The following is a 26,603-nucleotide window of genomic DNA, read 5'->3' as shown; positions in this document are numbered from 1 at the left end:
TATATATCAGTACATCAAACCATAGACTTGGGCCCACTAAAAACACGTTTTTGGGCATAATAGGTACATGGTGTCCAGACAGGTTAATGAGCTATCCGGACAGGGCCTTGCGGAGCAAAAATATGCTTGCTGAAAAGCCTGTCCAGACAGCCTAGTACCCTGTTCGGACATGGCCTTCAGTAGGGAGAAAACAACATTTGGGAAATACTGTCCAACCCTGATCAACAGCTCCGATTGATGGGTTTTTGTGGTCCGATTGAGCTGAAATTTTGTAGGGAGGTTCATGACACATGAATCTACATTATGAACGGTGGAGATTTGATTCTGAGTATTCTATATCTGTGTTTGAGCCCATGAATAATAACCTCTGCATTTTGGAACCGAATTAAGCCAACAAAAGAACTAACAATAATTATAATTTTTAGTGCAAACTTTAGAGAGACATAGAGTATAGGGTGGTTCAATCGGCTATAAACCACGTCTCATAAAGTGGAGGTCACTAGTTCGAATCTCCACTTCCCCTTCCCTTCTGTGGACATGTCAAAAGAAAAGAAAATAAAAATAAAAATTAATACATAATTATTAGATACCCTAGTTACATATATGCCTAAAATTTATGAAAATAATCTTACCTTTTTTTAAACCCATTTTCTTTAATAATTAACCTTTTTAACTCTCCCTCTCTCTCTCTCTCTCCATGATTATGTATGTTTAGAACTAAAATTATTAAAGAAAAATGATAAAAATCCTTATCCATCACGTCTTTTACCCTTCTCTGCATAGTAGATGGTGAGTCTCACAAGAGAAATGATTAGTGTCAATATTTAGCTTATATTTTTTCATATCATCTTATAAATTAACTATTAGATTTGTGGACTTATGTGAACCCACAAATCTAATGATTGATCTATTGAATTTGTAGTAGAATATGAGAAACATATGGGCAAAATATTGATACCAATCATTTCTCGTCTCACAAATCCAACTGTAAATTTATAAAAGAGATGGTTGAAATATGTGATAGAGAATGATGTGTAACATGTCTCATTATTATCAAATAACTCACAATATTTGAATTGTCTATACGCTCTACAAGTACTTATAACCATCACTATGTTCGATCTTTTCTTTTCTTTTCTTATTTCTATCTTTAGCCAAATGTCAATGGGATATATATGCCCTCTGTTATTTTTCTCAAAAAATATGGAAACATGATTTTTGGTTTGTATGGAGAAGACACAACATCTAACTTACAAAAATAAAATAAAACTTTTAGCGAGTCTTTTTCAATATAGATTCCAAATTATTAAGGACATCATCCATACATAAAATTTCGTCACATCTCAAGGTTTGTTAACTAGTCAATTAACATTGATGATTAAAGTTAACTATATATTATTATTTGTTACACATTCAGTCTATTTTTTTTATTAACAAAAAAAATCGCATATAGAATATATTCTAACACAAGGCTAGTTCTAAGCAAATTAAGGAACCTAAAAAATTTAAAGTATAATTATAACTTAATTTGTAAGAGTTTCGTTAGAAAAAAAGGATAAAATTTGTATAAAACTTGAAGGAAATGATTGATCAATTGATAAGGGAGACTGGGAGAGCTTACCCCAAGATCAAGGTAATACAAATTTAAACTCCAGGCCTGATTTAATAATTTCTCTTCCTTTATAAAAAAAACAAAAGCATATGTAACGAAAAACAGAATTAACCACCTGCACAACTTCGTATTTGCCTTGATGTTTTGAGAAGTACACACCAGATGTTAGCTATAAAAAGGTTTGATGGAACTAGTCTTCATGTATGATATCAAGGTTTACATGGTTTGAATTAAATAGATTATACTATAGCTGGAGACGACCAAGAGAAATTCACTAAAAAAAAATAAAGTACAAAGAGTAGTAGAGAGAAAATTACTCAAAAGTCAAAGGCTCAGTACACCCAATACTCACTCTCACACAAAAGAGAAATGTGATAAAAGAAAAAAAAAAAATCCTGCTTTTTTATCCCTCTGAATCTCTGTTTTTGTTGTATCACCAAAATCCTTTATTTCAAACTTATGACCCATATGAGGTTTCAATCAGTTAACCACTGGCATACTCTTAGCAGCAATAAACATGATATTCACATAAAGTAACAAATAGACAAATGAACCATCGTGTAGTACACACAATTGTCATAGTTACTTTTAACTAACCATGTCGACCGTAGAGTTGTCAAAACGCATGTACCACTGTCTCGAAGATAAATTCAAACCATATAATGATCTTTTCAGCCAACAAGCGTGATATTTGTCAAGTTGCTAAAGCTCTATATCAAATAGAGCAACGATGACAAGCAATATGCAAATAAGCTTATGTTTCACAATAAAGAAAAAACTTCATTAAAGTCCACACCTCTTTGACTATAGCTCCTTTGCCACCAAGCATACCTTGAATCTATCATCCTCAACCCATGAGATCCCTTCATTTTTCTTAAAGACCCATTTGCAACCAATCGTTTTAGCACCTTTAGGCAATTGTACCAATTCTCAAGTCGGATTTTTATAAAGTGACTCAATCCCCTCATTCATGACAACAACCCATTGTGCACACGCATTTCTTGTGACAATTCTAAATAAGCAGAAAGCTTCTAAAAGCCAGTTTCCTTTGCCACAATAAGTGCATACGTTACCAAATTTGTATAGTCATATCTCTAAGGTGGCCTAAATTGTCTCATATGTCTACTATTCACAATATTGGACTCTTGCTCTTCTTGTAAATCATCGTCATAAAATAAAAAACCATAGCCATCTACAACAGGCTAATCTTGAGTGCCATTTGCACCCTTTGTAAAGCTTCCACTTGAAACTTTGCCTTTTTGCTATGACCCTACTCATTTCATGTAGAAACAACAGGTTCCTTCATTGGATAAAGCATAGTAGATTCATCAAACACAACATTCCTACCAACTATAAACTTAGGTAATTTAAGATCAAAACAATCAAAACATTACAATCTATATCTTTTCACCCTATCAACATAGGCAATATTACATTGACATAGGCTCAAGTTTACATTCATTCACATGACAATAGAAGGACAACAAAAAGTACTATTTTGAATAACGAGCAAGAGTACCAGACCATATTTCATAACGAGTTTTACAATCAATAGTTGTATTAACCACCACAGCCTAAAAATTATCCTTAGATAACTTGACATTTGATAGCACGCAATGTGCTCTCTCTAAGAGAGTCCTATTCATTCGTTCGGAAACTTCATTATGCTGTAAAGTTTGACCAAGTGTATGGTGTCTAGTGATGCTTTCATCATTGCAAAATTTATTAAAGTCACCACCTCAAAATTCTATGCCATTGTTTGTTCTGATTTGCTTAATTTTTCTCCCAGTCTGTTTCTTTGATTTTGATGCAATATAGTATGATTAAAAAATAAGTCAAATACTGTGTCTCAAAAAAAAAAAAGAAAAAAAAAAAGTCAAATATTTAGTTAAAATGTACTTTGGTTAAGAGAAATGTTAGGAATGATAATTTAGCATAATAGATCTATATCGTGTTATTCAATAAAACATGACCAAAAAAAGAAGAAAAAAAAAAAATTGTTAGGAACCTTCGTTGCAATTCCAGAAACATGTCTAATATGTTTCAAATATTTTATTTGGGTGAGAACTATAATTAACTTGTATGAATTTCAACCATTTTCTTTTGACAAAAGGTTATATATATATATATATATATATATATATATATATATATATATATATATATAAAAGCTTTAAGAGATGTGAGAATAATGGGGTAATTGATAGCATTACTCGGTATCTTTTATGCAACCTTTGATTTGTTGTTGGGGAGCCTTGAGGGCTCCTCTCCTCCTGTATATAAATATTTGAATTTTATCTTTTCTTGAAATTAGTATTTATTCAAAAAAAAAAAAAAACAACAACAACTTATGACGTTATATGTAAAATCTATTTAAATTAGATCCTTGTAATATACCAGAGGCCAGGATTTATTTTTAGAGGAATGTCATCTTCGGCCCATCCATCTCCATCCATATATTTTTCAAATCAATCATAAAATTTGTGGTTCCACGTGTGGGTCCTACATATTTAATATATATATATATATATATATATATTTTGTTTTAATGTCTATGACCCACAAAATACCTATTATCCCATAATTTTATAAATTTTCATAAGTAGCATATCCACCGACCACGGCTACTCTTAGCTAAGCCGGGGAAGGAACTACATGGTTCAACCCCCAAGCCACAATGTACGTCTTTCTCTCTCTCTCTCTCTCTCTCTCTCTATATATATATATATATTTTTTTTTTTTTTAAATAAAAAATTTACCCCTCCAAAGTTTTATTTGTTTTAGTTGAGAGAGGGCTATGAGCCTACGTTCAAGCTTCTTATACCCAATCTACTTGTTTTTTTTTTTTTTTTTCCTTGCAAGTAATAATTTTCGTTTTTCTATTTTGTGTAAGGTAGTCATTTGGTTCCCAATTTAGTTTCTAAGTTATTAAATATATTTATCTAAACAATAAAAATTTAAATAAGTAACATTAGGTTCTCATTCATATAATTATTTTGGGGATATTTTCTAATTTTTCATCAAAGTATCCACCTTGAGAAGAATTGTAGCATTTATGGTTAATCAAAATTATTTAAATTCACTTAATATCATAGATTTACATTTTTACCCTAAAGGTTCGAATGAATCAAGTTAGAGCCTGTTTGGGATTATGTTTGAAAAATAGAGCTTTTAAGTCAAAAAAAGTTTTTGGGCAAAAACTTCATTTTTAAACTTTTGCCAAAAATACGTTTTGACCATTTTTTGGACATTTAAAAGTGCTTTTAATTTTTTTTACCAAATAAGTACTTTTTTTTTCAAACGAACTTTTTGAATGTTAAAAACACTTTTAAGCCCCTCAAATGCAATCCCAAACAGACCATCAATCAAAGATAAACATGACAGCTTAGCAATCACCTTATCTTATATCTTATATATATATATATATATTAAAAGTTACTATTACCTTTTACTAGGATTATCATCAATTTTTAACACTATCGACGAATCCGATATATATGAACCCAACACAAAATTAACAGATTATGTTTATGACCCGTTTAATAAAATTAATTGAATTAGAATTGATATATATATATATATTCCTCAATACAATGTATGAACTCAATACACGAATGAATGAGATGTGACATGCATCCACCTTATAACTATAAAAGTTTCATTTTATGGGAAAGATAAAGTTAAACCCACACTCAAAACAATGTGAACCCAACACACGAGCTAACGAATGTAACGTCCACCTTTTATTTATAAAACTTTCCTTTCACGGGAAAGATAAAAGTTAAATCCACCTCAAATGAAGCCAAAATTACCCAGAATTTTTCGAAATTCAACCAGCTAGCCTTTCCCCATTAACTTAGTAAATAGGAAGAAAAAATGCTTTACGAAAAGATGGGTGTCCCAAAATCAAAGTTTTCTAGAAATTGTGAACACCCACAAAATTAAACGTACCCATTGGCTAGCTAGCTCTTGACTCATCAATGTTTATCACGTGGGAGTTTCTACAATTGGCACCCCAATGCCCCCTATAGCGTAGAAGCGTACCCCCTTAGATTAATACCTCTTTCGAAGGGGGCATATTTTTCATGCCTATAATTCAAAGTTTTTACAATTTTCAGAACACTTATTCCGAAAATTTCTCCTTGGCTGCTTGTCCTTCTCATTGATACTTTTGATAATTCACTTCATTTGTCAGTTACTCCGTCAAAGACGCAGAGAATTGAAAGAGATCAACAGCAACAAATTGAAGCAAAATTGAATCAATTAAGAGATCGATTATGTCTTCCTCTTCTTCATCATCGCTTATTTCCGCTTCTCATGAAGCCTCACCCACTCTCCAACAGCACCTCCAGTTCATAGTTCAAAACAGGCCTGAATGGTGGGTCTACGCCATCTTCTGGCAAACATCGAAAGACAGCAATGGTCGTGTTGTTTTCTCGTGGGGAGATGGTCATTTTCGTGGCACCAGGGATGTCGCTGCTACTTCCAAAGCCGAAGACCAACCCAAAAGGAAGGCGATCACGAAAGGATTCCAAGCTCTTTTTGATGATCAGGACATGGACGTGGACAGGCTAGTTGATGGCCATGTCACCGACTCTGAGTGGTTTTACACTGTGTCGGTGACACGGTCGTTTGCTCTGCGCGATGGTGTTCTCGGCCGCGCGTATGGCTGCGGCGCGTACATTTGGCTGACAGGGTATCAAGAGCTTCAATTGTACGAGTGCGAGAGAGTGAAAGAAGCTCGTATGCATGGCGTTCGGACATTGGTTTGTGTTTCAACTTCTCGTGGGGTGGTTGAATTGGGTTCTTCCGATGTGATCAAAGAAGATTGGGGCTTGGTGCAACTAGTGAAGACCCTTTTTGGTTCTGAAAATACTTCTTCTTTGGTCTCAAACCAGAGAAACCACGAGGAGCAGGTACATTTCAATTCAATTATTTAATTGATATTCTAACATTTCGATTGGTTGAAGTGAATGACGGAGATAGATTTCGAACTCAAAACCTATGCTATCATACTATGTTTTTATTTTTTCGATGAACTAAAATTTTTATTTCTTCTTATAAAATCACGATTTATTCTAGAAGTTTAGGCCGATAGAAAATGATGAATTTAATCATGTAATTTATATTTTAACTTACAGGTACAAATTGCTAGCTCAGATATTTCTCTCCTAAATATTGCAACGTCTTCACGAGCTAAATTGCAAGAGAAGGCGCGGTCGGAGGGTGATGCAAAAGAAGGGGCTCTTGGCGGCTCTTCATCACCCGACTCCGATGGCCATTTTGCTGCTGAAAATATAGAGAATTTGAACATTCGGCAGAAAAAAAGAGGAAGAAAGCCAACGATCTCCGGGCCAGAATCCCCTCTAAACCACGTGGAAGCGGAGAGGCAGCGCCGAGAGAAGCTCAACCATCGATTCTACGCGCTCCGGTCGGCGGTTCCCAATGTCTCAAAGATGGACAAAGCATCTCTACTCGCGGATGCAGTAGAATACATCACTGATCTCAAGGCCAAAATCGAAGACTTGGAGGCAAAACTAAAAGAAAGATCATCCCAAAAGGGGAAAATGAGTAGTACTTTTGACAACCAAAGCATCAACTACGCCATGGTCGGTCACACAAGGCGGCAATCATCATCAAATTTGATCACTGCAACAACGATGGAAATTGAGGTGAAGATTGTCGGGTCAGAAGCCTTGATCAGAGTTCAGTGTCCGGACGTGAACCACCCCTCTGCAAGATTGATGAGTGCGCTTAGAGAGCTTAACTTTCAAATTCATCATGCAAGTATATCAAGCGTGAAGGAGATGATGCTTCAAGACGTCGTCGTTAAAGTTCCTTATGGATTGGAAAATGAGGAGGTCATGAGAACTGCTATTCTTCAAAGAATGTAGAATTATATATTATGGGATTAATATTCATCGATCCTCCATCATCATCATCATCATCATCATCAACCCTTCTGTTTCGTTGTAGTAAATAAGACAAGCATCTGGCCGGTGAGTCAAAATTTCAGATGCTTTGCCCATTTCGAGGAAGGAAACGTGGTATTTGTACTTCTTTCTTTCTCGATGTTCTTCAATTTAAAGCTAACGTTTGTATGTGCTTACAATGTTTTGTCTCGTGAACCAACATATTCTCATGGAAAATACAAAAACTAAATTCGGTGTTAACCTACAATATCTCTTGGAACTTTTTCTCTCAGTAGAATTTGCGTGTTGAACGATAGCCCAAGTTCAACAATATTGAATTGAAAAAGCTCCTAATATAAATCAATATTAATAATAAGGTGGATATAGGGAGAGATTCTGAATTATAATACTCAGTTTCCATTTTGGATCATATTGCCATTTGTATACTCAATGTTATATACTACATTAATTGGGAATCTGATATCAAAATGGAGATTTGAGTATACGGAATTGTGATATATATATATATATATATATATATATATATCTCACCTTTTGGCAAAGGATCGAGAATCAATCTTGTTCTTGGTATGTTTCCGTAGTTGATTTTATTAATTTGTTTGTCCGGAAGAATCAAATTATCAACTTATGATCATATGGAGTAAGATGGAGGTTGGCTCATGATATATATCTGACTCAATATGAAGTGCAAGACAAGGTTTAATTTGCTAGATTTCATTCAATCTATTATACATTTAGACTTAAATTATTATAATATTAATTAAATGATTAAATTTATTATTTTTTATTAACTTATATTTTTGAGATAAATAATAATTTAATATGATATCATAGTAAAAAGTGATGAGTTTTAACATATTGACTTGAATAAAAGGATATTAGGCAGATTATAGATGTTCGATCTTGTCACTTCACATGAACATATAACAATCATATCCAGATATATAGCTGTCTTTGCATGGAGACAAAGGCATTTGAAAATTGTTTGCCATTCGATTTAATCATTGAGAACACCATTGGGTTGTCAAATCGAGCTCGCGTCTGAACATGAAGCAACAGTAACACGTTTGGTTTTGTGTTGAATTATGATTCTAACATTTGCTAATGGAATGGTTAACAATTTTAACAGTAAATATGAAATAGTTTCTATAAAGCTTATTTATCCGAATAAGGAGCGTGCTGTCCGACACTTGTTCGAGCAAATAGATTTTATAAATTTTTTAAAATATTTATTATTAAAATTATTAACAATTCAAACAATAAAATTGTTAAAAATTTGTATCATTACTACAAAAAGTCGGAAAAGACATTTCCAATACTCCACGCTGGAGCCCAATCTCTCGTACACCACAGGCCTTGGGATGTACAAAGGTGAAGCAGCCAAGACCCACATCCCTATCCACACAACTCGACAGTTTTTAGGCCCATTATAGTACTCTTATCTTGGACGAATCATCGGCTTGGCCTCGTTGCCAAAATTAAGTACCCCACCGGACCATAAGTACCACATAGCACTTATAAATAGAAACCCAAATACCCCGGGGTTGAAGTTTCACTTTAGGATAGGGATTCCTTATAATTGATAATCTCCTATAATAATTAGGCAGATAATTTTCAGAGGAATCACATGTCCGAACCAATTTCAGACTATTCGAACATTTGTTCTAATAAGTGAGTCACATCGAGAGTCTCTCACAATTATAGTCAGACAAACTGCAATCCAAACAGAGAATTATAGCAAATCACAATCTTTCGGTTTAGGCATGTGCTTAGCTATGACCTGCCTGTTTTATTCTCTAATGTTAAAATTCAAACAAAGCCAATTCCACGTTGGATTTACCCTATTGGAAAGAATAAGGATAATCGACATAATTCTCATTCTAAGCTAATCTAGCTATATGCAACAAGCTCGATTCTTGCTGTCCAAAATGCATTTCTCGCATCTCCTAAACTATTACTTATAATAGCAGCTAAATGTAATTATTCCATGCTATATATTTTGAGCAATTAATCACACTAGTATGTATGATCGATTAATGTAGTTGTAGTATTTTGGTCGGTGATCCTCCCGAAGCTCTAGCTTACAGCTAGCCTTTGTTAGGTCGTTTCTTTCACCAACCTGCATGAGAGAGCTTGTCGTGTGGAAAATATTACCCATGATGATGGGTAGTAATAGCTAGGTCTATGATGTTTTTCCTAGGTCAGCCAACAGCCCACATTTATCTATATATATTAGAGGGTCCAATATATAATCATAGTGACAGTGAATAGATTACACAATGCGTTGTCGTTGCAGATTATTATTATTATTGTATTCTGAAAAGCTCCTCCATGCAGTCAAAGTTGGGTGACACAGCCCAAACCAAATGAGGAAATAGCTTCCTTTTATAAACTTCTTTCCTCTTATATATTGCGAGAAACTTGGCCAAGAAATCATTCTGTAACTTAAATTAGTGGTATATGTATAGATGCAAGTCATGACAATGCAAGTATTGGAGGAGAAGGACGAATAAAATAATAAGAAATTGTATTTAATTTATTGATTAAAAAATGGGTTATGTGGGGGGTAACAATAATATAATTAATTTTGTGTTTTCTAATGATATTATTGAAATAATAAAATAATTCAATTGCTTGTGGACTTGGGCATACTAAGAACATCCCCCCGATCACTCCATGTGCATGCGTACTCTTAACAATATGATTTCTAGGCTTGACGAATAGCTTACTAGGCCCCAACGATAAACGTTTTGAAACAGCAAAATTGAGTAAGGGGCATGTGCTCTAGCAGACAATATCTAGTGGACTGATCGAGTAGAATTTGTGCTATATATGATTATGACACTTATAAGCATATATATCACTTCTTCTTTTTTCCTGAGCAAATTATGCCGACACCTTAAAAGAAGAAAGGACCCAATTGAGAGGGTTGATATCACTAATAAGAACTAGAATGCCAGCCGGAAGAGATGAAAATGAGAATACTTTTACTTTGATCAGTCGAAACGACTTATTTGGCGAGGTTACTAGCATATGATCAATTAACATTGTTATATTGAGTTTTTTCAAAAAGACCAAACCGAAATGAGATTAACAACTGGCGAGCCTAAGAGATGAAAGGTTCACATCCGACTCAACAAATTTCCTTTTCGTTTTAGCTAAAAAATAACATTTTTTTATTATTATTTATAATAGTTACCCATTTTTCTAACGTATCTACATCTCACTTTCTATTTTAGCTATTAAAGCTCCGTTTACTTCGACGTAAAATGATTTCCAAAAAATAATTTTCACATTTTATGGTGTTTACTTCAACGTAAAATATTGGTCAACGGAAAATATTTTCCTTTTAACCAAAAATTCTTCTTTAATTTTCGGAAAATGGTTTACGATTTTGAAAACCGTAAACCATTTTCTGACTATGAGCATTTCATTCTTAAAGCGATGACCTTGCCAAGACCCGCCCAGAATCTCCCCGAGACTTGACTGGGACTCACCCAAGACCTGCCTAGGACTTGACCGGGACTCGCCCAGGACCTGCCTAAGACTTGACCAGGACCTGCCCGAGACCTGACCGGACCTGCCCGGGACTTGACCGGAACCCACCTGGGACCCCGCTGGGACCTGCCTGGGACTTTACCAGGACCCGCCCGGGACCTGACCGAGAATTCACTGGGACTGGACTGGGACCCTGCTCGGGACTTGACCGGAACTTGCCTAAAACTTGACCGGGACCCGTTCGGGACCCCGCCGGGACCTGCTCGGGACTTGACCGGGACCCGCCCTGGACTTGCAAGGGACCTCGGCGGGACCCGCCTAGGACCCGCCCGGGACTTGACTGGGACCCACCCAGGACTTGCCTGGGCGGGGTCCCGGTCAATTCCCGGGCAGGTCCTGGCGGGGTCCCGAGCAAGTCCAGGGCAGGTCCCGGTCAAGTCCCAGCGGGGTCTTGGGCGGGTTTCTGTCAAGTCCCGACGGGGACCCAGGTAAGTCCCGGTAGGGTCCCGGTCAAATTTCGGGCAAGTCCCGGGCAAGTCTCAATCAGGTCCCGGTCAAGTCCTGTGTAGGTCCCGGACAAGTCCCAGCGGGGTCCTGGGCAGGTCCCTGCGGGTTTCGAACAAGTCCCGACGGGGACCTTATTGGAAAAAAAATATTAAAAAAAAATTATTTTCCGTATGCACGGTAAACATCGTAAAATGTTTTCGACAGAAAAACATTTTCAGGAAAAATGGCTTTCCTGAAAATATTTTCCAACGGAAACCATCTTACGTCGAAGTAAACGGAGCCTAAGTACTCTCAGTATTCTATTTAAATATTCTTTCTCAACAATTTTTTTTTAAAATTTTTTAAATTTTTTAATTTTTTAATTTTTTGTTGAAAGAAGACAATGTTTGGTAAGCACTGCAGCAACTCATCAAATGTTTTTCTAATTTGCTGAGCCAGATACATCTCTTTTTGCTCCCATTTTAACATTTCAACTAACCAAAATAACATTTTGGCCATGCTCATTGACTTAGAGCTACACACCTCTACCAGATTGCCTAGAAATTCTCCTTCCCTAATAAATGCTTCAAGTCGCAATAAGTGAATTTAGCAATTGCTAGCTGTCTACTGGCAGGAATTCAGTCTGCTGCCTTGTGCTTCAAGATCCAGATTTAATCCCAGATCGAGGACCCGGCTCACTGATGCATGTTAAGGTTTTGAGCAGAATATGTATTGTATGGTTTGTATATTGGCCGACGGTTCAACTAATACTAGCCTACCAAACTGAGTGTTTGACATATAGCTTTGCCCGACTAAGTCTTATTTTGATCATGATTAAAAGTATATGGTTGATGATTCAACCGTTAATTAATTAAGTTGAGATCGAACTTAAATTTTTTATTTAATCAATCCTCGAATTATAGACCGACACCATTAATCAAGTTCATAAGGTATTATTGGGTATTGTCAACCATGGACATAGGCAAGAGTGAACCATCTCAAATCTTTATTTTTCTCTGGCTTATATATGCTCCATATGATATTATTTTAATTTATATTTGTTTTTCATATTTGAACTTCTAAAACGGTACTAGTAAAGGTACTGAAGCTTGTGACCAAATGAAATATGAACATTATTGGATGCTTGCCTGATCATGATCAATTGGCATAATACCCAAAAATATTTTTAGAAAGACATATTGGAAAAAATGTTTAAGAGGCTTTCCGTCTAGGGTATAACCTTTTAGCAAAACCAAAAGGAAAATATTTATTCTTGATGGTGGAGCTAGGAACAGTCTCTATTGCTGTTCTTTGATAATATGGAGGAAGAATTTATATCTTCTTTTGTGAGTAGATGAAGAAATTAGTAATCAATAAAGAAATTTAGAGCAGAAATTGGGGGCAAGGATTGGAAGTTAATAATTATTCATTTATGTAGCATTGCTGTTAGTCTGCCATAAGGTGTCAGTACATCAACCCTCTCATGTAATCAAGATTTATTGTTTCAACCATTCACCCATCTCAATCATTCAAATTTTGTCCTAGACAAACCTCAAAATGGGTAATAAAGGTTCAAACCAAGATCCTGATCCTTTTTATTTCACAGTTCATATTTGATTTCATAGATTTAATGGTATGTCTTACATGTTATAACATATCATTTCAAATGATGTGACACCATATACATTATAAAGTAAAATAAAACAAAATTTAGACCAATAAAATGATTTTGATCCGGTAGGAAAATAAGATAGATGTTCAACTTAATGTTTATTTAGCTTTAACAAATTAAGTAAGTACATCTTTATAATTAAGCAAGCATTTTCACACCTCTTAATGATATATAGTGGGTAATAATTAATTTCAGGGGCTAACTCAGACTCGAGACTTGAAGAAGCAGTAAATAATTAACCTGCCAACCTCAGGCTATTCAATATTTATCAACTTTTTGACTGGGTGGAAATTTATGGAGGGTGGGTTTTTTAGGCCAAAAGAAGGTAGAAAATGGAGAGGTCTAGCTTTAATCAATCACTGGAATTCCTCCATATTTCCTCTAGTTCTCTAGCAAAAGCCTTTTGTCTTCCTACAACGATAGTTATGTGATCTTTTTTCTCAATCACTTTGACTCGGGCACGAGGTATTCTGGTCTTCACATTGTAGCTGCATTCAACGGGGATAAGCTCATCATCTTGGCCATGGAAGATGGTGACCTGGCACTTGAGCTGCTCTCTCACTGCATCCATGTAAGCGTCGATCTTGCTGGCGGTGCCGCAGATGATGTTGTGGAGGGTGTGCCATGCAGCGTTGTGGGTGTGGCAGAAGAAGCCTTCGAGCAAGAATGTCCTCATTCTGTAAAAACATTTCCACCAAAATTACGAAGAATAAATAAAAGTTCATGCTTCTCTGACACAAGTAGATAGATGTCTGTGTCGAAAAGCCTCGAATGAATTCAATTGATGTTGCCCAACGGCGACGTACAATAAATAAAGAACCCAATTAATTTCAACGTTGAATTCTGTCCCTGTTGGTTGCGCAAGTGAACGGTGGTGACTTTCTGAACATTTGACCTAAGCCCCCCGAATCGCGCGTAAGAAACTTAAAAATTGGCTTATGTTTACCCTTATCTGTCCCTATCTAACATGTATACTGTTTTCAGGAAGGAACAAGTTTTTTTTCATCTCGGTTAAAGTAAGAATGTGGAGTAATTAAGCCTAATTTTGATGGAGATAAAACGGGTTTTGTCACTTTTGTTAATGTTTAATATTTTAATTAATCTTATAATTTACTTTTGTCTTTGTTATTATTTTTGTAATGAGAGATATTCGTCATTGAAAATGCCTAAAACTTATTATTAAAAAAAAAAAAAAAAAAAACCATCTTAATACATGCATGACTACGTTAATTAGAGGCCTGTTTAAGGGATAAGAGGGATTCGAAGAAAATCCTGCCTAAATTACGCACCGGGATTCGAAGAAAATAAGCATATATAATTTGATCGATCTCCTAAAGATAAAGAAAAGAAAATGACATTTCTTCACGTGTAAAAGCCAATGATTTTGTAGTGTCTCTTGCGCTCGCACTATAATCAATCACCGAGTCTGGATATATACGAACAACCTCATTGATATATATGACACATCTGTTCTAGTGTATTGACTATAGGGATATATAACCCCACCATATATCAACAGGACACTTGTGATCCACTGCACCATAATAGATTTAACCCCACTAGTACGTTCTGGCTGGATCCACTTTGACTCGGGTCCAATTTCTCATTAGAGCTGAACTCGTTGAAATTGTGACAATAACATGCCGAAATTGGGACCCAAACTTGATCCAACTGTTCTCAATATACCGAAGATAGTAGATTTTAACATTTTATTATTTAAATTATTAACTATTTAAATAATAAATACGAGAGAATTTATATGGAGCTCACTTACCTAAACATAAAAGAAAATTGCTGAAAATCTATTTAGAAAAATGGGCCGTAAAACCTTACTCACATTTATTTCTTAGCTTTAATAGCCATCCGTGTAACAAATTTCAAGAATAGATTGCCTAGGATTTGTTTCTTCTTCTAATATTATTTTCAAAAGAATACAAAAAATCATTCAACTGTAGAAAGTACTGTTTTAATACGTTACTTTGAAGTTTGAACCCAAAAAAAAAAAACAAAAGCCGATGGGTAGTTTGGTATTTGTAGATGGGAAAAACCATGTAGATGGAAATTATGCAAAAGTTGATGAGAGGAAGCGTTGACACAGTCAAAGCTGGTAGTAGGGGGTTGATGATCAATTACCTGTTTCTGGTCACAAGTTTGGTGAGAAATTCCCACAACCGGTGGTTCTTGCATATGAGCAGGCAAATCGTCCGGCTGATGTGCTCGTACCAGCATGCAGTCGACGCCCCAAACGCAATCAATGGCCACACGCGCCTTGGAGCTAGCCTTCTCATCACATATTGCGCACTTTGTGCTCCCTTCGGCACCGGAAAATATGGCTGCCATGTAATTATATATTCCAAAACAATATCACGTACATATACCATATAATATATATAATAAGATTAACAGGAGGAATTACTTACAGGTGCCAGTAGGGTTAAGGATTTGACGCAGGCAGGGTGGTTTACGGCGAGTGCTAGAGCCAAAATGCAGCCTAAAGAATGGGCCACGATGTGGAAGGATTTGACTTTGTGTGGCTCTAGCACCGACCGTTCTATCATCTCAACATGCTCTCTCAGAGTGTAAAGGGAGTCGGTTGGCTTAGGGCTCCTTCCAAATCCAAGCAGATCGATGGCAAATAGGCGATAAGTTGATTTGGCCGCACTTGAGAAGTTTGGAAATAATGTTTCCGTCCAAAATGCTGATGATGATATGAAGCCATGAATGAACAACACATCTTCTCGTGCTTTTTCTGACCACCATAATTATAATATAAATTAATCAGGTTATTTTCTGATTGAAAAACATAAAGTGGGGTTCAACATCATGTTATTGATTGAAAGAGATAGATAAATGGTATGAAGTAAATTACTGCACAACGGTCATATAATTGAGATAATGAAATTAATGGAACTCTATAGTTGATTTCACCGTCGCTTTATCGGTCTACTAAATAATAATGCTTGTGTTATTACCTTTGAGTCCTTCGGCTCGAACAAATAGAGATTCTTTGCTAGAGGAGGTCCAAGAAGTGCAAAATCCACAATTACAATCGGACCATCTTGGGATGGGGTGAAATTGGTGCCGTCCAAACTTTCCTTGAAGCATTTCAACGATGGTGGAGTTAACCGTGAAAGATGAACGCACCGTGCCTTTCTTGATCTTCTCACAGGATTGTACGATGGTCGTCCGATCGGCCACCTTGAGCCGTTTAAGCTCGGTAACTGTCAAGCTTGAAACCTCGGAGACCAAGGAAGGGCGTGTGTAGAGGGTGTCTGAGATCTCCTCCAATTGTAGCTTGGTTGAGCTGAGGCAAACAACCTTGGATCCGCCTTGTTCGGAAACCAAGATTTTGCCACTGCAAGTGATGGCTTCTTTGCCGGAGGAGCAGTAGCATGGCTTCCATTCGGCTTCAATGAAGAAGTCGGCTAACTTGTAAACAAAGCAAAGAAGGAAATCAAGAAGGTCTAGAAGAGAGAAGACACAGAAGCTCACAGCCTCGTTTATAACTCTGCCGGTTACTATTAAAACCCTTTTGGTTTTCCCCATGGCAGCCATTTTTAACGAGACCACCAAGAAGTACCAGAGACAGAGACAGAAACAGAGAGAGGATCAAAATGAAAACGTGAAGGCACCCATTGGCTTAATAAAGTTCAGAGTGTCATTGTAAGTGTAAATAGCTTCTCTTCTGTTGAAAGGTAAATCCTATATTGCTAGGAAAAAGAGAAAGCCAACCAAAAAATATGGGTTTCTGGTTCATGGAAACAGCTATCTCCCAAGTGATGTCTCTCATGTAATGAAAGCGTGTGGGAATCCTCTCGCTTGAAACTTATAAATCTTAAAGAGAGAGAGAGAGAGAGAGAGAGAGAAAGAGAGAGAGGCTTGAGTCTTGAGACGCATAAGAGCTAGAAACATATATATAAATTCATTGTTTCATTTAACCTCGTTTGTTGGCCAAGGAGGTCGGGTGGTAGTTGAACCCCCCAGTTGAAGAAACAAATTCCCCTCAGCAAAAATATCGCCCATGTGGTCGTTTCTTTTTATATATATATACAATACTTTCTTCCAATAGAGTTTAGTCTGTAACAAAAGAAAGAAAGAAATGTTTCTTCTTTCCTTCTTATACCCAGTAGATCAGAAAAAGGCCCACCTTTCTTGCCCATCACAAATTCTAGATTGCCCTTCATTTTTTTTTCCCATCCACTAGGTTACTACTTTTTCTTCATTACTCATTCTCAGAAGTACTTGCCTAACTCATTAATGTCAGAATTATTACTATTTCTTTTTTCTTTTTTCGTTTTACAAAATCAATAGGCCTCCGGAGTCGTCTAGTATTTATTGCATGCTGTCTTAGCCACATGACGCCCATTCCCAGAGCTACCAATAAGTCACCGTCCTCAAATACTACAGATGTATATTAAGAAAAATGCTAAAGGTAAACTATTTTGCTTTATTGTAGGTTAATTTTTGTCTTATTTTTTAATTTAAAAAAATAACAAAATTAGAAATAAAAAAATTTTCTAAAGCAATAATTTTTATTTTGGTTATTCTTTTTGTGGTATTTTTTTTTTAAAATAAAAACTGTATTTTGCTTCAGAAACTTTTTTCTTATTTTTTAATTTAAAAAATAACAAAATTAAAAATTAAAAAAAATTTCTGAAGCAATAATTTTTATTTTGGCTCTTCTTTTATTTGGTATTTTAAAAAATAAAAATAAAAACTGTATTTTTCTTCATAATAATGACCATTTTTTAAAAAAATTGGAATTAAAACACCAATAAATAATAACTAGTAATTGAAACCATGATTTAAAAGATAGTAATATGTGATTAATTGGTGGGAGGAAGATAATATTATAAGATGAGATCTATTTCAAAAAAAAAAAAAAAAAAATATAAGTAATTGTGCCAAGTGTCTTGACATAATGCCAAGGAGTTCAGGCCTATATCACTTAAACCTTATATATTTATCTTTTTTATTTTCCTGCTTTGTTCACCTACTAATCACTACATTTAATTAGATGACATCAGTTGCTGGGCTCCGGGATATAGCAAGGAAAAGTGTGATAATATGGCAGATCATACGATTCATACGTTCAAGTTGCAAGGACTCATATTAGAAAAAAAAAAAAAAAAAAAAAAAAAAAAAAGTTGCAAGGACTCAAGCCATTAATGGAGGAGTTATATATATACGTGGCACCATGAAATTGATTTAGGCCATACAAAATATTGCATGATGGATTCGAAATCATTCACTTAAATTAATTTCATATCCTTCGTCACGTCACACAGTTGCATGTTCTTGTGCCTTGGAAATGTGATAGCTACACCTAGCTAACTAGTGAGGCGCGGGGGGCGGCGGCAAACCATGATTTATGCTTAATTGTTGTGGGAGGGGGACGGGGGGCGGCAAATTAAGGATACTTGATTTTGAGGCTACATTTTTTTTTTTTTTTGGGGGGGGGGGGGGGGGTTGTGTGCGGCAAGCCATGATACAGACTATAATTAATGCTTAATTACGTGATTTTGAGGCGAAATTTTTTTGAAATAGGATCCTTTGAAAAATATTCAGTTTATGGTTAAGATTTCTTTTTAAAAATCTTAAAGTCACAAATGAGATACCTATCCCACTAACGAAAAATAATAATAAAATATTATTTTATATTCAAAATATATATACTTAAATAATTAAATAATAAGGGGTGGTTGGCCACCCCAGTTGGGGGTTAGGGTGGCTTCGGCCACCCCATGGCCCTTGGGGGTGGTCCAAATCTGGCCACCCCCAAGGGCCAAACGAAACCTTTTTTTAAAAAAAAAAAAAGATTTAGCCCTTGGGGGTGGCCGGACCACCCCCAAGGGCCATGGGGTGGCTTGGGCCACCCCAGCCCCCAACTGGTGTGGTCCGGCCACCCGCAATGGGGTGGCCAGCCAACCACCCCTTATTATTTTATTTATTTTATTTTATATATTTTTTAATATAAAATAGTATTTTATTATTAATTTTTGTTAGTGTGACAGGTGTCTTATTTGTGACTCTAGGATTTTTAAGGAGAAATCTTGGCCATGAACTGAATATTCTCCAATCCAAAATGGATTAGAGAGTATCCTATTTCAATTTGTTTTTTTTGGGGGGGGGAGAGGAGGGGGAGGGGGATTGGGATCCACTGAAATTCTTAGGGGAATTTCAGTTTCTGAAATTTCAGATCTAGGCCGTCAATTTTTCATTAAAGGGTCATTATTCTGTTACGTGTCCCACTACTAATAAAATAATTAATATTTATTATTTTATTAGTAGTGTGATATGTGGCAGAACAATAACCTTTGGATAGAAAATAAATTGCCTAAATCTGAAATTTCAAAAACTGAAATTCCTCCGCGCGCGCGGGGGGTTGGGGACGGCAAGCCAATAATTAATGCTTAATTACGTGATTTTGAGGCTAATATTTTTTTGGGGGGCGGGGGGGAAGGGTGTTGTGGGCGGCAAGTCATGATCCGAGACTATAATTAATGCTTGGGAGGTGAGGGGTTGTGGGTAGCAAGCCATGATACAAGACTAATTAATGTTTAATAACACGATTCTACGGCTAAATTTTTTGATTATATATATATATATTAGACCATAAAGTAAATGATCTCCATTTTACCTGAAGATGTGTTATGTGGATTATACTCTGGATTTTTAATGGCACCCACAGATTAATTCTTAGGATATATATTACAGTTTTTTATTCATTTCTACAAGATAAATTTAGAGGAGCATAATCAGTATTTACTTGATTTAATTAGCAAATATTTTTGTTGACTTTTCTTTAGCCTTCCAACCATAATTTTCTTTAAGTTTCTTTAGACCATATAGTAACATGATGCGGCACAATCTCTTACGTGTGATCCCCAATCATGTTGTGATACTCGAGAACGGCAAGTATGTAACGCGTAAGAAAGTACAAATTAAGTCAATGTAAATTTAATAAGATGGGATCCACTTGGAGTCAGAGTGTCTAAGGAGAGGGAGAACACCGGAACACCGGCGTGCATGTTTCATGCACAACATGCACGCCGGTGCTATATATATATTATTGTTTAAATATTATTTTAATTATATTTTATAATATTATAATACTAGCGTGTATACTGTTCATGCATGCCGGTATTATGTAAGGAGAGGATATTGTTGCGTGACTTTGAATGTTGTGTTACTCCCGTTTATTTTCTTTCTTTTTCTAAGTTCTTTATCCTTAATTTGCGAATAGAGAAAGGATATTTGAATATTTTTATGATATTTAATAACGGTTAATTGTGATGTCTTCAAATGAAAAAATGAACGTGTGTCTTGTATAACCTTGTATAAATCGTCAATTTATTTGAAACATGCACTATAATATGATCCTTTGGGATCCTGTAAACCTATGGATGTCTATCTCTAGATGCAAATCTAATTTGCCTCTGGTGACTTTTTTTTATCTTTTCTTTTCTGGCAAATAGAAAATTAAAATAGCTAAAACAGAAAAGGTCACCTCTTTTTGGATTGGCCTTGTGCTCCTGTGATTGCCGACTATCGCCAGTAGCTCTTCTTTTTCAGTTTTTGGACCGCTTCAAAGGTCTCTATATGTGCCAATTTTCAAGCACACTCGGTTGCAAAATTGGCCACTTCTCACTTAGTGTTTGGAAGCATTCTCAATAACTCTCATTTCCTTCCAGCTTTAAGAATTAGGAGTGGCAAATATCCTCCCTTGTAATTTGTTTTTGTATTTTTTGTTTGTCTCCCTTTCCTTTTCCTGAAGTTGAAAAAAAAAAAAAATAAATAAATAAAGACATAAGGATCGATGCAATTTTACACTATTCAAAAGTAAGACTTGCAATTTAATTTTGACACGAAATCAACATAAAATTAATAGGTGAGGATTGATATCTGATAGATTTGACAAATTTAATTAAATGAGGCAGGTTAGGGTTGACTTACAGATACTCATGCGTCGATATGAACCGAACTCGACACGCAATATAAGGGCTAGCAATTTTTAATATGAACCTAACACAAAATTAACGAATTAGCTAAACCCATTATGGCTGATGCGTTGAATTCGTTTATTTTTATATCAATGTCGATTTCAACACAATCTGAACACAAATTCCCATCCTATTCAAAATTAATTAAGGTACATTAACTATGGAAGAAATTAAAGACAAAATGGGAATGTATCAACTTTGATCGGTGAAGGCAAAGATTATGTGCAGGCCAATTAATACTAAATCAATAAAGGTGGCCATATTATAAGGAAATTATGCACAGAAGAATTAGGTCTGCAATGAATTTTATGTAATGACCGGCAGATCACATCAATCAAAAGATTGATTCAGATATCAATTTCTCCCTTTAATTTCCACATGAGTCTTCCTAGTGGGAGCTCATTTAATTAATAAGATATATAATATGGAGGGCATTGGGGCCATTCTACGAAAGTTATATGTAATATGTCATGGACCAAGTCTCCTAGCTAGCTAGGAGACTTGTTCAACGATCTTCTCACCTGCTTTGGCAGCCCATGCGAATGGTGCTTCTCTGAGCACTATGTGTCATAATACCCACGTACACGTACTGACTATGAGCCATGGAATTTTACTTAAATACGTTAAAAATACTACATTAATCTGCATCCAAAATAATGGAGATCCTTGGGATTTCAAAGCGTTTGATCTTCCTTGTATTGGTTTTTGTGTCCTTGCATATTTTGCCTTGTCTTTCTTTTACTTCCTTTGTGTTTGGAGACTCCCTCGTCGATGCTGGAAACAATGACTATCTTTTCACCCTCTCTAAGGCGGATTCACCTCCTTACGGCATTGACTTCAAGCCTTCTGGTGGGCAGCCCACCGGAAGATTCACCAATGGCCGAACCATTCCAGACTTAGTAGGTAATACAACTAATTAAGTGCTTCAATTTCTTGCACTATGGTAGCTAGTCCTCATGATATCTAGAACATAATTATAATAGCTAGCTAGGCATTGAGTTTTATTTATCTTGAATTTTGAACCCATTTTGCTAATTTATAGTTCTAATATAATTAATGGTATATATATGTGGCTAGTGTTATATATTTACAATTTTAAATGATGTGCAAGGCCGGTTCAATGATTAGTCTAATTAGTTAGGCCACCTCCTAATTAAGCCCCTCGGCTCCAAAAAAAAAGAGACATTATTATTTATTGAGAATAATATACTAACAAAACTTGAACAAGAAAATTTGATTAATAATTTTACATCTCAAAAAGCTAGAAGATATTTTTTTTAATTAATTATTAATATTTAATATAAAAAACTGTTACATTAATATTTTAAAATTAAAAATGTTCAATTTTAATTTTTTGTCGTATGCAGTTATGCCTCAATTTTTATTGAGTCGTCTCTAATGATGTGACACAATTTTATATGACATGGCATCATGTATACCATAAAATACAACAAAACAAAATCTTAATTAAGAATAAAATATTCTACTAACCTATTAACTATTGCACTACTTTGATTAGGAAAATTAAACACTTTGAAATTTGGTATCATGTACATTTATCTGTTGTAGAAACTTTTGGCAAAAGATTAGGAAAATAAATCTGCGAACAAGTTAGAGGCCATTAAGATTTCCCAAAAAAAAAAAAAAAAAAGCACAAAAAGTTAGATGCCATTAAGAATAAAAAAAAAAGTTAGAAGCCATTAATGACAAGGTCATGAGGTATATATGTAGGGTACTCATGAACAGGAAATGAGGAATTTGCATGCTAATTGCCACATGATATTCGTTGTCCTTGATAATGACATTTAACCTATGCCTTTATGATGTACTTACTATACTTTCTTTAGAGTCATTATCCTACTAGGAATAACACCTACTACATCCTCATTTTATTGGAATCATGTGACACTGTTTATCACCCTTTGTTAAAAAATAATAATAATAATTCAAAGGTTGATGGACACTGCCATATCAACATAGTGAGATGTGGGTGTAGTATGTAGCATTTCTCTTATACTACGTTGTAACATATCATATCATAAGTTATGATATGAGTAATGCTACTCCTCATACACATTTCATATCAGCTGACTTAAAACAAACCATGTGATCAATCAATATAAAACGAATATGATAATTTAGTGTAGAGAGTATCATAATTACTCTTTTATGGTATAACTTCTTAAAAAAGAGCTCTGGGGTTTAAATATGGACTATAACATGATTAACTTCTGAATGAACTATTCTAGATCTTGTTAATTTTGCTTCGAGTGTGGTGAAATTAGGTCAAGCCCTTGGAGCTTTGTCATTTCCACCACCTTACTTAGCCCCAAATACTCAAACTGATGCAATTAGCAGAGGAATAAACTATGCTTCTGGAGCCTCAGGCATATTGGATGAAACAGGATCAGTATTTGTAAGTGCATGTTAGCTAGCTAGCTAGCTAGCGCTAATTTCCTTCATTTACTGATCACCAGAATCACTTCTATTTCTCTTTAATTGAAACACAGATAGGAAGAGTTCCATTAAGGGAGCAAGTGAAGTATTATGAGCAAAGTAGAAACTACATGGTAAGTGTAATGGGGGAGAATCGTACAAATGAATTCTTGAAGAAGGCAATCTTCTCTCTTACTACTGGGTCCAATGACATATTGAATTATGTCCAACCATCAATACCCTTTTTTCGTGACAAGGTTTCCCCCTCCACGTTCCAAGATTATATGGTTTTTAACTTGACCTCACACCTTAAGGTATATCTTAACTTTGATATACACATTAATTTCCTCTTCAAGTTGGTGATATTCGACTAGATGTTTTACGGCTTCGATTTGTGTTATATGCATATCTACGTAGAACTTAAGATGAGAATGTCATGTGTCTCTAATTATTTACGTGACATAGAATTTTTTTTATTTATTATCTATCGTTTTCTGTGTAGCGATTACATGAATTGGGGGCTAGAAAGTTCGTTGTGGTTGGGATTGGACCACTAGGATGCATACCATTTGTGCGTGCGATCAATTTACTAGGAAGTGGAAAATGCTCAGCTGAGGTGAATGGATTGATCCAAAGTTACAATAAGAAACTGAAGACAACGCTAGACCAATTAAATCACCAGTTGGGACCAGAAGCCATCTTTGTATATGCAAATTCCTATGATGTTTTTTGGAGGATCATGCTCGATTATCGTCATTATGGTTGGCCTAAAAACTTGATGAGCTTCTTATATTTGCATTAATATTATTGATTTTCCATAGACACTAATTTAAAATTTATGTTTTGATAGGGTTTGAGGATGCCAATAAACCCTGCTGTGGAGGAAACTTGACACCATTCGTTTGCTTTGAGGGCCGTAATGAAAACAAAACCTCTGGTCTATGTGGTGATCGATCAAAGTACGTGTTTTGGGATGCATATCACCCAACAGAAGCTGCGAATATCATAATTTCCAAAGTGTTGTTGGATGGTGATAAAAGCATTAGCTTTCCTATCAATATCCGGGAGCTTTACAGCGGCAAGTCTTAATTAGAGACCTTCAAAAAGGAACATTGTAGCTGATCAATCATCCAAAAATGTAATCTGATCCGCAGAAATAAATTGCAACCTGTCCTAGACATGTTATATATGTACGTAGACTATGTACGATGTAGAAAGCGGAAAAGATCCTCCTTTTATCTTATTTTTGTTCTTGTTTCTCATAAAAATATATAAAGAAAAATGCTACCCCTTTTGTGCTTTTAATGTATGGGTGGCTTACGCGTTGGCTTGACATTATCATCTTAGCCCAAAAAAAATTTAATCTGACTACGCCTTTGAGATCGAGTAAGGAGGCGGTCGGTCACCTCCACTAGACTTTTGAGGTTTTATGGGCTCGGGAGTTCATGAAATTAATTAGGCCAGCATGACTATGGTCCATGGAGCATGATGCTGCCAAGTTTACTGAGTTAACCCGTTTCACTCGGTACCTAATCCCCGATGAGGAGAAAACGACTGAAAAGTGTAAGACGGGTCTTGATCACCAAAGGATCCGGGAACGAGTCAAATCCTTATGTTTGGGTTGATCATGCAACCAAAGCTTTGAACCTACGTAGTTATATAAATCAAAGTAAGCCATAAATTAATATGTTGTCTCCAAGATTTAACAAATAGTAGAAGAGACATCAGTCTAGAATTTTCCCTAGCATTTAATTGGAATGAACAAAGGTCAACTCTAGCTAGCAAAAAGTTCGCTGACACAGCTCTTAACTCCCAAGAGAAGTCAACCCTTCCACGCTCCTCAAAGTGGCTTCCCTAGATGAAATGGGGTTGACCAGTACTGCTCCAGCCTCCCCCCATATTATTCTGTTTGTCAACTACCACCAACACATGAATAAAGAAGAGTAGCAGAGATATTGGGCCTGTGAGTCTGTCACAAAGATGTGAGTTCCAAAAACAGCCAATTCTAGGTTGTAAAAAACAAGCTTTGCTACTACATTGAAGAACACAGAAAACAGTGTACTTTTAGTTTTTGACCTATTTCTTTCACATGCATCATTTTTGCCTTCCCAATGCTTTAAGTTTGATAATAAAAACAAAAAAAAACTCTCAAGTGTTTGTGCGTGTGTTATTACATTGAAGCCGAGCAGAGATGAGCTCATGAGCTGTTGAGTAGAATGATAAGCCATCTATGGGCTCAGCCTGGATGGCTAGCTTGGCAGGATATGGTGCTTGTTAATAATATAATCAACCACAAACATGCATGGGAAGTAAATGAAGAGCAGAAACTGAGCTGTATGATATGCTTCTCAGAATTCTGCATTTTTTATTATTATTATTATTTTGTTTTTTACATATCATGCATGCATGTGGAGTTTAGCAGTTAGCTTGTCAGCCATGATCTGGCCATCTGTTGCTATAGCCAGCATCAATCAACTTCATATATAGGTGCATTTTGCCATTTTCCATTTAACAAAGATAATCAATGACCAGTTGCTCCAATCTTTGCAGCTGAATCATTGAAACTTCTATAACAATTTATGTCGTTATATTTGGCACAATGTACTAGTTTAAGGGTGTAAAATCCATTGTTAGGGTTGGCCATTCGTATTTGCATGTTAGATTTAGATCGTGTCAAGATATGGATTAAAAGAGTCAGACATTTCAACTCTAACTCGTTTGTTAGTTCATATTTTGAATTGCCTGGATTCATGTGAACAAAATACTTGTGCTTAATTTGCTTGTTTAAATGTGTAGTGTGCGAGATAGCAAAAGTAAGTTAAACAGATGAATCACATAGTGCTTCGTCTGAAGCCGCGACTGCACTACGTCCAGACGAGAAGGATGAAACTTTTTCAGAGAGCTTCGTCTGAAGCCTCGTCTGCAAGGCGTCCAAACGAGATAGCTGTACAAGAAAACCCGAG

The 26,603-nt window shown here is 35.6% G+C and overlaps 3 protein-coding genes across 4 annotated transcripts; 2 read left to right on the top strand and 1 right to left on the bottom strand.

The window, feature by feature from the left end:
* The first annotated feature begins 5,729 nt into the window (after positions 1-5,729).
* On the top strand, positions 5,730-7,766 carry LOC132176170 (transcription factor MYC2). Its single transcript, XM_059588303.2, has 2 exons — positions 5,730-6,528; positions 6,754-7,766. The coding sequence occupies exons 1-2, from the start codon at positions 5,890-5,892 to the stop codon at positions 7,504-7,506; spliced, it is 1,392 nt and encodes a 463-aa protein (XP_059444286.2). The 5' UTR covers positions 5,730-5,889; the 3' UTR covers positions 7,507-7,766.
* Positions 7,767-13,268: 5,502 nt separating this feature from the next.
* Positions 13,269-17,214, bottom strand: LOC132174728 (putative lysophospholipase BODYGUARD 3). 2 transcript variants are annotated; one of them, XM_059586380.2, is made up of 4 exons: positions 16,174-17,214; positions 15,622-15,950; positions 15,335-15,513; positions 13,269-13,878 (listed from the first exon to the last, which is right to left on the bottom strand). In XM_059586380.2, exons 1-4 carry the CDS (start codon positions 16,754-16,756, stop codon positions 13,554-13,556), a joined length of 1,416 nt encoding a protein of 471 aa, XP_059442363.1. In that variant the 5' UTR covers positions 16,757-17,214; the 3' UTR covers positions 13,269-13,553. The 2 variants fall into 2 exon arrangements, with proteins under 2 accessions (XP_059442363.1, XP_059442362.1); XM_059586379.2 differs by having other exon boundaries at positions 15,335-15,534; positions 16,174-16,794.
* Positions 17,215-21,860: 4,646 nt separating this feature from the next.
* Positions 21,861-24,729, top strand: LOC132176625 (GDSL-like Lipase/Acylhydrolase superfamily protein). Its single transcript, XM_059588885.2, has 5 exons — positions 21,861-22,107; positions 23,490-23,620; positions 23,715-23,954; positions 24,143-24,401; positions 24,491-24,729. Exons 1-5 carry the CDS (start codon positions 21,861-21,863, stop codon positions 24,727-24,729), a joined length of 1,116 nt encoding a protein of 371 aa, XP_059444868.1.
* Positions 24,730-26,603: the final 1,874 nt, after the last annotated feature.

The sequence above is a fragment of the Corylus avellana genome, chromosome 3 (assembly GCF_965113065.1).
Source record: "Corylus avellana chromosome 3, dhCorAvel1.hap1.2, whole genome shotgun sequence".
NCBI classification, from domain to species: Eukaryota; Viridiplantae; Streptophyta; class Magnoliopsida; order Fagales; family Betulaceae; genus Corylus; species Corylus avellana.
This window is presented reverse-complemented; position numbering and strand designations above follow the sequence as displayed.

Coding starts and splice junctions, on each gene's coding strand:
- LOC132176625 (XM_059588885.2), top strand. CDS start 21,861: ATGGAGATCCTTGGGATTTCAAAGCGTTTGATCTTCCTTGTATTGGTT. Junction 23,955..24,142: donor ACTTGACCTCACACCTTAAG/GTATATCTTAAC, acceptor TTTTCTGTGTAG/CGATTACATGAATTGGGGGC. Junction 24,402..24,490: donor GCTCGATTATCGTCATTATG/GTTGGCCTAAAA, acceptor ATGTTTTGATAG/GGTTTGAGGATGCCAATAAA.
- LOC132176170 (XM_059588303.2), top strand. CDS start 5,890: ATGTCTTCCTCTTCTTCATCATCGCTTATTTCCGCTTCTCATGAAGCC. Junction 6,529..6,753: donor AGAGAAACCACGAGGAGCAG/GTACATTTCAAT, acceptor TTTAACTTACAG/GTACAAATTGCTAGCTCAGA.
- LOC132174728 (XM_059586379.2), bottom strand. CDS start 16,756: ATGGCTGCCATGGGGAAAACCAAAAGGGTTTTAATAGTAACCGGCAGA. Junction 15,535..15,621: donor CCTTAACCCTACTGGCACCT/GTAAGTAATTCC, acceptor ATTACATGGCAG/CCATATTTTCCGGTGCCGAA. Junction 13,879..15,334: donor AAACTTGTGACCAGAAACAG/GTAATTGATCAT, acceptor ATGTTTTTACAG/AATGAGGACATTCTTGCTCG.